The 15,261-nt window shown below is 35.1% G+C and overlaps 1 protein-coding gene across 1 annotated transcript in view; it reads right to left on the bottom strand.

Annotated features, from left to right (window-relative positions):
* Window positions 1-11,816, bottom strand: part of LOC112569474 (scavenger receptor cysteine-rich type 1 protein M160-like) — a 109,035-nt gene extending 97,219 nt beyond the window's left edge. The window contains exons 1-8 of the mRNA XM_025247275.1: window positions 11,792-11,816; window positions 11,198-11,351; window positions 10,363-10,535; window positions 9,537-9,684; window positions 8,991-9,160; window positions 8,299-8,440; window positions 7,798-7,964; window positions 6,872-7,150 (exon numbers count right to left, since the gene is read on the bottom strand). Of these exons, the coding sequence (XP_025103060.1) occupies window positions 6,872-7,150; window positions 7,798-7,964; window positions 8,299-8,440; window positions 8,991-9,160; window positions 9,537-9,684; window positions 10,363-10,535; window positions 11,198-11,351; window position 11,792 (1,234 nt within the window). The 5' untranslated portion in view covers window positions 11,793-11,816. The remainder of the gene's footprint in view (window positions 1-6,871; window positions 7,151-7,797; window positions 7,965-8,298; window positions 8,441-8,990; window positions 9,161-9,536; window positions 9,685-10,362; window positions 10,536-11,197; window positions 11,352-11,791) is intronic.
* Between the last annotated feature and the right edge of the window lie 3,445 nt (window positions 11,817-15,261).

Genomic DNA, 15,261 nt, shown 5'->3' with positions numbered 1-15,261 from the left:
TGAGTTAGCGGTTGGAATGGCGTTGCTGCAGCGACTCCGTAGTCAACCTCGGGCGTTTAACAGCCAGAGGGAGGCAAGAATATCTGGCGGTGGCGCTGCCGTCATGTGAACGTCGTGTAGGACATAACTGTCGCCCACGTGACCAGCGAATGTGTCGCCGTGGACAAGAAAACGCATTTAACATTGTACATTGTACTTCACTCGAACGGCTCGTAACATGCCCACAATATTTTGCTGATATTTATTATTAATCCATGATTATGTCTGGGTGTGCCTGAGTTTGTGAGATCCGCCTCAAAGATTTCCGACAAATGTTAACTACGAATTTCACTATCAACATCCCACCACTAGCAAGGGAGGGGTTCTTATATCCGACTACGAAAGCAGGATGAGTGTCGACATCAGCCTTCAAGCATTAGTGTAGTTGCAACATTTTATGCTTTACCATCATCGTTGTCGTCGTCGCATAGAGACTATTAACGGTTTTCTTTGTATTCACAATTACAAGCCTCTAATTTAAAATTACGTGATTATCTGGCAAAGTTGATTTTCAGTACAACGGGTTCTGTTTGTTATCGCAATCACATCAATAAATTATGTCACCCTGATAACTTTAATAACAAGAGGATAGCCAACAGTGCTACCTTGTACACCACATGATCATACGTTAAAAGTTTAGAGACAGTTAAACGATTTTTACTTTTGTCAGTGTAAAAGTGAAGACATTTGGTCTGAGAAGATAAACTAATGTTGCGGAACTTAAACTTGGAAATCATACAGTTATAGTCATAATCCTCAATGTATTCCAGCTGTTTCTCTCTGGCCAAGAAAAAGTCGCTTCTACGTCTGTCAAAAGCAGGTTGCATGCGAGTTTCCAAAAACAAATGTCTTTTGTTTCTTTCTCCAAAGAGATGCAAATCATCATAGAAAATGTATGCCATCTTGCTGCTGAGTGAAAGAGTGAAATCGCTCTTAGTTTCTTAGCTGGTCATTTAATATTTCTGAAATCATAGTGTAGGGTGGGTGTTAGTTCTTTGTAAGTGATGTAATTATGATGCTACTCTTTATGCCCTTCTTTGAGAAGCCACATATACTAGAATCAAGTTTGAAAGAATTCTTTAAAAGTCTTTTGGGGCAACTGAGCTAAATTAGGTTTAACACTTTCTTTTTTTTCTTGATAGAAAAATTTAAAACAGTCTTCATCAATACATAATATTTAATTAAACCAAATAAATGAGAATCATACAGAATGTCTTTTTGTTTCTGCATTTAAGCTTAGTATTAATAATGCAGTCTTATTCTTAGGATATAATCAGTTAAACTAAATGAAAATGATGTATGATGTAATTTTCTGTTCAATATGTGCTGTTAAACATCTAAGCTAACCCTGAGTCTGATATATTCAGTTGAGTGTATTTTTTGCTACTTCTCGAGGAGCGTAGGGCCGCAACAGCACCTCGCCAGCGGACCTGGTATAGGGCAGCCCCCTTCAGCTGAGCCCAGGTGGTTCTCATGTCCTTTGCTTTGCTCTCTACTGTTCTTTTCCAACTTTACTTGGGTCTCCCAACTCTCCTCTTCCCTGAGGGTTTCAATCAAGGGCCTGATAACGCTGCTGGTGTCAGCTGGTTTGCGCAGGGTGTGTCCTGTCGAGCCCTTTTTTTAGCTTTTTGATGTCTTGGCGAGAGGCATTCTGGTTGGTTCTTTTCCATAGGCTTTCTGTTGGAGATCTTTTCAGGCCATCTTATTCCTAGACTATGGACTAGGCATCGGCTGGTAAAAGTCTGGAGCTTGATGTTGATGGTGTTTGTAACTTTCCAGTTTTCAGAACCATACGGTAGGACCTCCTTCACATTGGTATTGAAGATGAGAGTCTTACTGCGGAAAGATAATGGTCGGGAGTTCCAGATGAGACTTAGACTGTTGAAAGCATGCTGGACCTTGTTTTTTCAGCTTTTGATGTAATTGCTCGCTACACCGGCTTTGTTCACAATGCTACCCAGATACACGAAGTTTATTTTCTCCTTAAAGTTGGATTAAGAATGAATACTTGTTTTTTTATTCGTATTACTTTTGTCTTATTTCTGTTGCCTTTTTTAGCCAGACGTCTCTGCTTCCTCTGATAGCTTACTCAGTTTGGTTTGATGCTGTCGGTGAGGTAAGAGTCTAATATCATCTGGAAATGTCAGGTGCTCTAGCTGTTTGGTGAAGTAGTACTAGATACTGGTGTTGTCTTGCTGATAATCCAGTGTGAGCGTCTATAACAGCAAGTAATGGCCTTGATTGCAAAGATAATAATATGTGTTTTAAATAAAGGTGTGTGTAAAAATATCATCTAACAAAGAAATATAAGGATTTCTTTACTTTGAAATAGTAGGTAAATAGAAAGGTCCAAATAAACTCGCCACAGTGATGCTATGGTTGGGTTCTTAGCTTTCTTATTTGCTCAGCTTTTTTCCTTTGTTGAAATCACATTACAACAGATTAAGAGACTGATTCTATAAGCATCTTTTAACAATTTAACTGCTCGTTATCACCTCTGCACTTCTTTCGTGATCCCATGCTTATGTTAATAAGCTAATTATCTGGTTTGTAAAAGCCTTCGATATTATATTACACGATGCACCATGGATGGATAGCACATGGCAGTCACTAAAACCCTAATCAGATTAGGTTTTAATTCTCCCTTCCCGAAGAAAAACAGTTACAATGTATGAGTCAAGTATGATATTACACGTATCCGTCATGTGGCCAGGGAGAAAGAAGCAAAATGTCCAGCAAGCTACACAGTGGCGGTCTCTTAATTGCTTTGTATGTGCACGTATACATGTATCATGTGAATTTATGAACTTATTATCAGGAAACGTTAATCCTCTTCACGACTGATGGCTTTGTTATCATTAAACATTATAATTTTATTTATTCACAAAGATTTGCTGCAGATCCATAATATCACTTATGAAGAGGAAAAATATAAACAGGCATTTGAAAAAACAAACCGTTGTAATAAGGCCTTTAATATATCCGCTTACATCTTTATGCCAGAGCATTAAGATAATAACAGCATAGATTAATTTGTAATTATTCTCGCTAATTATAGTATGTTTTTAAGCTGTTGCTAGGCGGACTTTGGGGACCTGTCAGCGTGCAACGAGAAAAGCGAGGACAGTTGACACAACATTTACTTCGTGTTTCATGTGACAAGCCGAAGTAAAAGACCCAAACATAATGAGAGATAGGCAAACAGAAGTAATCAGCAAGCGCAAGCTTTTCCATATCGATTTAAAAGCTTCGTGAAATTTTCTGTTTACTTATTTTAGACTTATTAGCAGTAAAAGAATTGATATCACAAAGTTTAAACAGTGTGATAAAGTAAACATAATAATGTGCAGGATCGTGAGCATTTACTTAATCTCTATTCTTCTGGTACCAGGCCTAGGTAAGAAGACAGACATTGATCAGCACGCTGTTTCTATAGCTGGACTAGTTAAGAGAAAGATTAAGATATCATATTATTATAGCTTTTACAACCTCAAATCGCCATTGATGTTCGAAGTGCTTGAATTTTACTTGCAAGGAAGGTTCTTTTCCACGAATTTTCTATTATAAGAATAAGACTTGTTTGGTTGGCACCACTATTTCTAATTTCTTGTATATTTATCTCTAATTGATTCTACTCACTAAAGTAAAAAAAAAAATTCACTGTAAAAATTTTATCAATGTGACATTTGATTTGCATTCGTTTCCTTGTGTTTTAGTGCATTCTCTGTACGTGCGCTACAGACATTCTCGGTGTTTGTCTTTCTCGGCTTGATTACTGAAGCTCTTTACTCGTAGGCTAACCCTCATACCTCCTTCACACACCTCGAAAAATGTAAATCTTCGCTGCATGTCTCGTACTTAGAGCTGGGAAATGGAACCCTATCACTCGATTAGGCTACTCTCACATCCAGTAAAAAGTGTCTGTGCTGTGTTTAAATTTTTGATTGTGCTGTTTTTATACAAATTTTATAAATTGGTATCGAAACACACAAGAAAATTCAGAGTCAAAGATGTCAACGTTTGCCAAAAGTTTATTACACTATTATGTGATTAACTGAAACATGTTGAGGTAGTAGTGCAGGGGAGACAATCACCAGTAGGAGAGAACTTTACAGATGCTATTTCCAGGTCCAAGTCCACTGAAGAGCAGAGAGCAGAACAACAGGGTAGCAGTGTTGTGTATCGGCAGTTTCCTGTATATGTTTAACAAGTCAAATTATTTTATATTTAAATGGGGATAATTAAAGGTAACAGTCCTTGAAAAAGTTAGAAGCTTATTCCTCTTTTCACAGCTTTTTTTTTTTTGGCAAGTCTCTATTTGTGGGTGTGAAGAATTGTGTATATGACAGATTCTGTGTGTATACAGATGTAAGTGAAGTAAGAACAGTGTTTTGGTCGAAAGAATAAGATGTAGACTAAAGAGTGCTAAACCTGACAAGTACGTACAAGTGTTCAATACAGTTATAGAACATTCGTCAATGTGTCATATACACTTTTTGAATAAATTAGTAAATATAAAAACTTTTCAACAGATGTCCTGAGTGATTAATTAATTAAAGTGGTTGTTTTAAGAATGTAGGAAAAGAAACATTTAGTAACTGGATGTCTGTTAATAAATAATTGCTGCTGATAATACAAAGCCATTTTTTTATTTTGTGTAGTCTGGTCAGATTGTCAAACATCTTGAGATTTCCATCAGGCCGACTATCTGCATCCTCTGATGATATGTAGTGGGATGCCGAATGACCTGTAACCGCTGGCATTTCAAACTGACATCATGTTGCTCCCAGTTGAATGTCATCTGCTTCTTTGCTTGTCAGTGACATATTTGGGAGAGATGGTGTGCTGAAACAGGATACTGTTATCAATTTGTGCACTGTAATTTATGTATAAACTACGAAATAAAAGTTATTCTATTAATTGATTTATCGATTCTGATTTTTTTTAAATAGAGCCACAGTTGTCGCTTCTTAACTGTGTATAATTTCAATAAAAATTTTGCATAAAAAATGTACATAATATTTCCCATTTAAGAGAAGGCCACCTAGTCTTGCAGGATAGTTATAGTAGAAAATGTTGCCTACAGATGAATATGGAAAATAGAATAGTGGCAAACAAATTTAGATGTAGCTGCTGACATTCCATGCTACAGTAGGACTTATTTGTGTAGTATTCCTTCTCTAAATCGAAAAAGAACTGACGTAATTAATAAGTAAATAAAAATACGTAATTCATAAGTAATAAACTAGGACTAAACCATGATTTGCAAGGGGTTGCTCACGTTCTTGTTGATCTCCATATTATTTGCTGGATGGACATGAGATCAAAGATTTTTGACCCATTCTCACCTGTATGTAGGAATAAGCTGTATTTCCAAAGAACACATGATAGTATTTCAAGTATCTCACAAGATACAAGGTATTACAATGTACATAGCTCAATCAAGCTATTCCTGTACGAAAATCTACTTTGAAACACCTACAAAATACTAATTACAAATCTTTTTCTAAGAATCACACACACACACAGTCATACGTTCTAACCTGTTCGGACAAATCTTTCTCTAGCACAACAGAACTTTGCCTTACAATGCAGGTCATGTGTATGTACTATGTGTCAGATAAAATTACATTTACTAGATACTGCCATACACATTTATATCTGCAGACAAGTTAAAATATCATGCGAAAAGGAACATAAGAGACTGTATGAGGATCAAGAAAGTATTTTAAAATACTAAAATATGTCAGTTTAAAAAATCTCTTTGAAGGTGTAATTTTAAACACTTACCTGTTACTGGTCTTTCTTCTGGCGGATGGTAAAATCGCGTTGGTCACATCAACAGAGAAATAATGAAAATCGGAAAGTCGCACTGCTGACGGCAACAAAACGCAAAGCATTTGGCAACTGTTGTGTACATGTGTCATGGTCAAAGTGTTACTTGCTTATCTGTGTAGACAGAGGAAAATGTGTTTGTAATGTTATTATACAACTCAGTTTAAAAAGATTTAGCTTCTGGACAATGAGGGTAAATGTCAACCTTGAACACTGAGGCTAAGGTGGTAAGATGAGGTCAGCGGAAGTCTGTCGTCATCATCAACGGTTTGAGTGACGACGGTACAGCTGTACACACCGCTGTGTGTCACGTGGTCTGCCGCTAAGATCCGTAACTCCCCAGTCGTGCTGTTCACTCTTCCTGACCACGTGATGGACGCGGGGCGAGGGTTGCTGTCAGCCTCACACCACAGGGTCACGTTGTGTCCAGGGTTTAACTCAGAAAGACTTGACAAGGGCTGTTGTTCCCCGGTGTTGTTAGTCCATGTTATTGTAATCAACGGCTTATCTGTAAATTAAAAAGTATATAAGTAGTTGCTTACGTCGTAATTAGCAACATGTAATGTGAAATAGTCGGAGGAAGAAATAGAGCACATAACTTAGTAATAATAGAATAATAAGTTTTAAAAATTGTTTCTTCGACCTAAATTTGTTTTTTTTATAAAAATATTTTTACTAGGTATCAAGTTAGAAATTTTTTTGTTGTTATTTTCTTATACAGTATGGCTGTATTTAATAGGATCAATGTGTTTCCATATTTTGTGAAGTTAAATTGAAGAACAAATAAAACAATCTGCAAATAAAAATATAAAAACACTTTTTTTCTTTTTTCGGCTTTTTCTGTTTCATTTTATGTGACATTTTAGCTACTTTGTGAACAGATTTTTCGAGGTAAATAACTTCATGTTTAAGGGAGCCATTATTGTAGACTCTACAACAAGGATCACGCCCTGTCGGTAAGAAGACAACACTTGAGGTGCTATCAGAGGCTACTCACAGTAAACGTTTAACACAAAAAGTCCACTCTGTAGATGTTCACTAAGATCAGAGGCACCGTCAGGACCAAAGGCTTGACAAAATACTTGACGCCCATTGTACTCTCTCGTCAGATTATTGTAGAACAGACGATTTCCTTGAGAAGGACCATCACCTTTGCCTGACCATATGTATTCAAGTACCCGAATGTACTTTCGTGGTTTTACACACATTAGTACTCCCTTTGTTCCTTCCATAAAAGGGTATTTTTCGGCCTCCGAAACTATATAAAGTCTGTAATCTGTGACAACACACAATCCAGAAGCAGAAAATTTCCATTCTTAGGTACTGCTAACATTTTAATAATAAATGAATGTGTAATAAAAGACTATATATTTATGAAGAAACCGTAAAAATAACGTTTCAAAATTATTTATCAGGAAATGGTGTCTTTTGAATGAAAAAAAAATGAAATGATGTTCCATTTGATTACGATTAACCGTAAACGTAGATACTGAAACAAGAAATAAGTTTTATTTTAATTGTAAAGCTACATTTTTACCATCAAACATGGGCTGAAAGCTCTCTAAACTAACAATAAATTATATTAGAAGATTGACATGCACAAAACCAGACATACAATACCCTTCACTTGAAAACAAACACACACAGAGAGAGAATATAGGGGGCATACGTATAAGGCATAACACACGGACGGAAAAAAAACTCTACGAGACCTTAGATGGTTTCAAGATAAGCAGTTACTAGCGGTGAGTTTTACTTTTATACTATGTGAATACAAATAATTAGGCTGGAATGTTTCCTGAGCTTATGGGTGATAGGATTAATAAAATCTCATCATGTATACGTTTACTATATGGGGCGGTAAAATAAATTATAAAGAAAGTTTACACAAACTAGAATTTAACAAAAGTAACAAAATTTTACTTTTGCTGCAGACCACGCCAACGTCATCGGCATAACAGTCCTCCGTACTTTTATTCCGGCCACACTCAAAAAGACTGTTCTCATTACCATTACAAAAAAACCCAGCTTCAAGTAAAGGGCTTTTCTTTGCTCCAAACACCCAACCGTCTACCAGTGCTGCACCATTTCTAGTTGGGAAAGGTTATATTAACACAAACAGCTTTCAACTGTCAATGGGTTTTGCATAATATCTAAAATGAGACATAAAATTAATAGAAAGAGGTTTTTAGCAATAGCTTAAGTGAGTTTTTTAAATAATAAAATAATAATAATAAAATCACTAATATTAATAGTATATGTTACACTTTATCCTATATTTAATAAATATATATAATAAAATAATGATCGTAAAATAACTAATCTTAAAAGTACATGTTACACTCTATGGTATATATGGTATCGTTGATAACTGCTTCAATTGGTTGTTTCGTTTGCGCCAAAACGAGAAAAAAAGTATCTTACGAAGTTAAATTGAGTTGTCTGCAGATGACTGCGGCGGTTTTCTCGTTGTTTACACACACTGTGCTAAATTGTTTACTTCCAATTTCCACTTCTACACGCCCCATGTTACTGTTTGTACGGCGAGGTCCTGTCAGTCGCAGACCTGTAACAATGAGGTGAAAGGTCATCACGTCCATGTCACCTGCTGCGTTGTTTTCTTCCTCGTCACACATCTCGTGTAAGTCAGATAACAAATGTAATATTTTGAGATCTGCCCTATTGTTAAACAAAATTAGGACCTTTATGATTATTTTATTTTTAGTTTTGATATATCAGTTCTTAAAACCATATTTTCAATTTCAAGAGCTTTGTCTTTGGATTTGGGAAATCAGATGTTCAAAGATTTGCGCGAGGTATAATGGAACATTGTAATAGGTCATGTTCTGAGAATGCGACCCTCTTTCTTGATATAGATAAAAACTGCTAAAGCAGGGACGCTTCCCTTCCCCACAGTCTATGGTTAATCCTCGTACGATTAGTATTCAATTTGAAGATAAAACATTCTTAATTCTTTAATTTATGTAAAGCCTTTTATAGCTAAATTCTGTCTTTAGTATATATGTATATTATATACGCGTGGACACACAATGTTAAATGATAAAACAAGTCTGTGGACAATATAACACTTTCAAAATAAAAATATTTTTACTTACTAAAGGTTTTGATGTCACAGAGGATACCGACATCAAAGCAGTTGATATTGTGAAGTTGTCCAAACTCGCATTGTTCAAGATTGGTTTCCATTCCTTTACAATTTATATACGCAAATCGAAATTCTGAACCCGCTCCAAATCTGAGAGACTTAACAGCTGTTTGTCCAGTGCTGTCAGAAGACGGATGGTACATAAAGTATCAGTCATAACTACACTGTATGTAGGTAAATAGAAAAACACTTGGGAGATTAAAATATTATCTATACCACCACCCTGCATTTTTGTTTCTCGTTTTAATCTCCCTTAAGGAATCGTGTTGAAAGGAGGTAGGAGAAACATAATCTGCAAAATATTTTAACTTAAAAAGTCACCCGTACACAAGCAGAAGTTAAAAAAATGCATGGAATGTACTAGTGGAACATTACTGTTAGAAACTGTAAAGAAACATAAACAGTTTTTTTTAATAATTTAAAAATAATAATGCAGTGCATTCTTGATTGACTTGGTTGCTTTGGATCGTGTGTTAATAAACAATGGGTCACTGACCTGTTGAATCCCAGCATCCTGCAGGCCACCTCTACTTCGCTCTGCTCAAATCTTGGCGGACACACGGTAGTCCATTCTCCATTTACTGATATTTGAAGAAGCCCTGCTTCTGGAGTCCCGCCATATAAACGAGCTGTCATTGGGTGTCCTAACAATAAATATGCTAATGTTATTGTAGTTTGTATGTTCTCACTTTTGCATAATATTTCATATAGATGGTTTCTTCTTTACATCCTTGATAACAATTTTGTTTCATTGGTGTCAATAAACGCATGAGGCTTTTGTTCATAAAATAAATTTTAGTCAAAATATCTACAGACAGATCATTTACTCAGTTACCTCTCACTACGACACAGTAATGTATGGACACTACCTGCTGGTTAATATCAAAGCTTCTGCGCTACCTACAAAGCGTGTTTTCAGAATAATGTATTGTAGATATTAACAATATTTACATGGTGTTAAAAAGCTTCAGGCTATACTAGCGAGTTCTTGTCTACACTAGTCATGTTGCATGCAGTTACTCATCTGTACTTGGTACTGCGGGCTATTTGAACAAAACTGAAGACTTCCCAACGTTTTTAAAGGTTTACTTACATCTGTTGTGCACAGATAAATATTTTCTTTGAGTCTGCTTTTCTATTGTATTTCAGCCTTATCTGCTGTGTTATAGTCCTTGTTGCTGATTCAGTGTTAGACACGACTAACCATTTGATTTTCTTTCCCACTCTTTACAAGTACTTGCCTTAAAATAGTCGAGGAGTAAGAGGGCAAAAAAGAACAACAATCACAAAACAAGATGTAAAGGACTATTTCTTGTTCTTACTGATATTACAGATGATACCAACGCCCTTTTGATGGTCACAGCTACGGGAATAAAAAAATTTGATCTGGCACTGCGCCAGACTGGATTCTGTTCCCTGACATTTCACATCTTCGAAGAGAATGGGACCTGCACCTGGACCGTATTTGACTGAACTGATGGCTGCAGCTCCAGTGCTGTCAGTAAACATAATTGTACCACACAGAACAGTATTGTCATAATTCACATGTGATAAGATTGCATGCACATACATACTTAAACATACACGTTAATTTTTAAAAATGAAATTAAAAATTATTAACCTACATACAGATCAGAACAATAAAGTTCATTTGAATATTCATTTTAAGACCATATAGGTTTTGTTTTCTTTTAGAAAATCAAATCAAAGATCAAAACTAAACGGGTAGAGAATTCGCAAGTAAGGAAGTAGGGAAAAATGCATAACTTACAAAACAATATTAACACAAGATAAAGTGCCAAACAAACATACATTATTAGAATATAAATTAAAATTTAAATATTACTTCTTCTTATTTTTGGTTGATTGAGTACAAATCCATGTTGATTTGAGCAACTCGCATTAAACTACAACAGAGTGCTTGATCGACTGAACCTTTGCCTTCTTTCAAATATAACAAAATACCTGATTGCTTGACTTGTTTTAGCTCTTAAGGGGAAGTGATTCATAGTGGAACAAATTCCTTAAGGATTCAGTGGTTTCCTTCCTTATATATTCATTTAAGCACAGACCGATGTGTTTTATGTTGCGTGAAGGCGACAACCAGCTAACGGATTTCAGTTATTTTTTGTCAAAAAATAAAACAAAGTCACAGACCTGTTAAATCCCAACATTCTACATGCCACTTCAGCTTCTCTTTTTTCAAAATCTGAGCCACACACTGTGCCCCATTCTCCGTCGAAAAGTATTTCCAAACGCCCTGCCTCTGATGTCCCATCTGCCAGACGCGCTGACAACTGCTCATCAGACACTTTTTAAGGATAAAAAGGCATTTTGCAAAATCTGACAATTACAGTGATTTGTCAAAACTGCAAAAAAGATTCATTTTCCTTAAAAAGCCCAACTGCAATAATGCGACATAATTTACAGCATGTTGATGGACAATTGCAAGTTTTTGATATAAGTCTTGGCTTCTCGATCAGGAACTGTTATGAACAGGTAAAGGAACTGTTAATATCAAATGTGGACAAACACTAGTAACTTACACTATTTGTCAAACTTAATACGAGGTGAATTCCACGTTTTTCTCATTTATCATTGTTGCATAACTTGGTAATGTAAGCAATAACCGGCAGCAATTTAATTATTCTCTCACTGTTATAAATTTAGTTGTATAATAAAACACGTTGGCAGACATTAAATAGGACAATAAGAACAACAATGATTAAAAAAATAATGTTTCGTTCTTACTAATGTTACAGATGACACCAAACGTCTTCTCTGAGGTTGCAGTTGCTAGAATACAGTTCGATCCTGCACTGTGCAACTAGTCTGTTCCCTTACACTTCATGTGCTGTAGAAGAACAGACCTGTACCTGGACCGTACTTGACTGATTTCAAGCAACTGCTGCTCCAGTGCTGTGGGGTTAATAGGAATGCACATATAAGTATTCGCAAGTTCTTGCGATAAAACTCTTCTTACTTTCAAATACGTAAATTGTTAGAAAAATACTTAGATTATATGGTTATGTATTTAAATATTTTATAAACACTAATTTAGAACCAGTGGCTTAAAACTAGACAAAAAATTATTCTTGACATCCAGCAAGTAAAAATTTTAGTCTTTTCCGTAGAAGCACTGTGTTGCCTGTGTATCCTTAAGTCATATATTGTCATCCAGATGAGGTATTTTCAAATGTGACTATAAACTAAATGGTCTAAACTAAAAACGATGGCTTATCTTCTATGATCTCTCCGTTGATAATAAGATATTACATAGGGTCTTTTTTTTCTACGGAAATTTGCCACCATCTCTTTTTTAAGACATTTAGTTGCAAACTTTTGTCAGTATTTCACACCAAAGTTTCAAACGTACAGCAATTTCTTCAAAGATGCAGATCACGTTAGTTCTCACTCTACACTTTGTGCATTGTATTATTTTTTTAAAACAACACTAAACTGCTCACCTTTAAATCCTAGCATCCTACAGCTACCTGAGCCTCCTCATTTTGAATCCCTTCCACTACAAACTGTCCCCCATTCTCCATTGAAGAATATCTCCAGACGTCCTGCTGCCGACGTCCCGTTGACTACACGCGCTCTCATCTGTTCAACTGACAGATTTACAACACTGATGTTTTATGGAAATGGTAAGCTTTAAAGTTATGTCCATAATATCAGGAAAATCAGTAACAAAGCAAGTACTAAATTCCATATTTTGTGACTGGATAAATTAATATTTATATAATCACATTTTTTCATAACCAATCTTAGGACATGTAACTTTGCTAAAGGATTGCTTACAAAATAACATTTCAGAATTGTCCACAATAGGTCGCAATCGCGCACAAAATATCATATGTGGCTTACGTCCCTCCTTGGAACATCCCACTAAGAGACTTGGTATCATATGATCAGTTTAACATTGGAAATGTTAACATTGTAGGAAAAAATAAATCTTACTCCACCAATCATCTTTTGATAGAACATTGTTTAACAATATCAAGTTGAGGAAAAAAACATGACATCACTAAACATGTCAATCAAAAATCTATACTACCTTTACTAAAATTCCGCACACAAAACAATATTGTATCCTCAATATTTATCCGTATACTACAATGCCAAATACTCTCGGTCAACCTTATGATCTTTAACCTGTCTGTGGTCTTTATTTTCGAGTCATGTAGGTTACACCAATAAAACGCTTTACTTGTGCCTATTCAGATTGCTCATTTTTTTCTCAAAATCCAGGTGGCAAAAGGAAGTAAATGAAAAAGGTCGTTTGGTCCCGATTGGTGTAGAAAATTCACTCTTGAATGGCGACTCTAAAGCTTCAATTAAACCTATAACTTCAACCGAACCAAACATTAGCAAGTTATTAGTCAGCTACTTGAGTTGTACGCGGAGCCCACTAAGGCTTTTCACGGTGAGATATATTAACGATGCATTAAATTTGGAAATTCCAGCTACTAAGAATGTTATGGCCGAAAAAACGATGACATCTTTCTCTTTTATCACAATAATCTTGTAGTCATTCATTTACACCAAAACGTTTCTCGACTGTTACTAATAAAACATTTTATTACACTTTTTGTTTTTATAAGCTAAAGTTTCTCATTTTTGCAACAGTTCTAACTGACCAGCAAACTGTTACAAAACATTGTCTTAGTTTCTTGTCATTTTGATTCTATCTACAAATAACACGGCTTACACAAGTTCAAGAAAGGATGTAGTCTCCTATAAACAAAATTTTCTCATTCTTACTGATTTGCAAATAATGCCTACATCCTGTGAGTGATCGCACGGTTATAAAAACCTGATGACTGCACTGCTGTAAGCTGGATTCTGTTCCACACACATCAAGTCAAGAGGAGATGTCACCTATCCTTTCCGTATTTGAGGGACTTGCAGTTTTGCACTTGTTCAGTCTGTTGCATGTAAGGAATATAACAATCAGTAAAAGAAAAAATTCATTAAACAATAAGCTGCAATATACAAATAAATCTACATGGTATTTGACTTTTGCTGTTAGTATCATTTCTTAACGCATAAAGCATATCATTTTAGCGAGTTAGAGTGCGCTTCACACATTATTATTATTATTATTATATTATTATTATTATTATTATTATTATTTTTATTATTATTATTATATTATTTTATTATTATTATTATTAATATTATTATATTATTATTATTATTATCATTATTTAGTATCAATATTATTGAGATATCTGAATATATTTTGATATTCATGGATAGAAATAATTTTTTTACATTAATATTATCTCCCTTACATTTTTTTATTTGTACCGTAAGTCCGTATCGTGACAAACCTGTGAAATTCCTAGCATCCTGCAGGCAACCTGCGCAGCGTTTCTCGATAAATCCTTTGTCACACAGTGCCCCATTCACCGTTAAAGAAAAAGCTCCAGAGCGTCCCGCCTCAGAAGTTCCACACCACCAGCCTTGCTATTATCGTTCTATTTTAACAATTACATTATAAAATCATTTATATACATGTAGTGATCTTCACTGTGAATATTATATTGTACGGTTAAGACGATCAACAATAACCTACCTTGTCATGATGAGACCTTTTTGCACACATAGCCAACGTAGCGCGAGGACGAGAGAAAAAAAAACCTCAAAAATAGGGCAAATCGGCATAATCTTTGCTATCTTGTTAATCTTACATTCATGATATGTCAAACAAAAAACAGTTATAATACACACAAGCACCATTACACAACACACCCACAACACACACACACAACACACTTCCCCAGATAGCTGTCTCATTACATTATTCTCTTTATTTGTGTTCGATTCCGAAATTTACTATTTAGCTTGATTTGAGTACAGGGTTTGTTTTTTTTTTCTACATCTGTTGAGTTACTTTTATAAACCTGCATCAGAAATGTATTTGCATAGCGTCTTCCACTACGTCGTAATAAAACCATTTAGCAAGTATTTGTGTTAATTGAGCTAATAATAATATAATCATAACAAAAATAATTGATATAAAATAAAATTGTTTACTAAAGCGTTAAGAACACAAAAAAAATGTATGTCAACAACCTTCATTCCCAATGAATGTTTTTTTAACACACAACTAAAACATCCACACTTGTGTTTTATCTCTCGGTTGTATCTATGTCTTCGCGATAATAACCAAATACATTTAATCTACATCTGTAATCTAATAACTATAATCT

This window comes from Pomacea canaliculata, linkage group LG7, assembly GCF_003073045.1.
Source record: "Pomacea canaliculata isolate SZHN2017 linkage group LG7, ASM307304v1, whole genome shotgun sequence".
In the NCBI taxonomy this organism is placed as follows: domain Eukaryota; kingdom Metazoa; phylum Mollusca; class Gastropoda; order Architaenioglossa; family Ampullariidae; genus Pomacea; species Pomacea canaliculata.
Note: the sequence above shows the minus strand (reverse complement) of the source record. Positions and strands in the feature narration are given on the sequence as shown.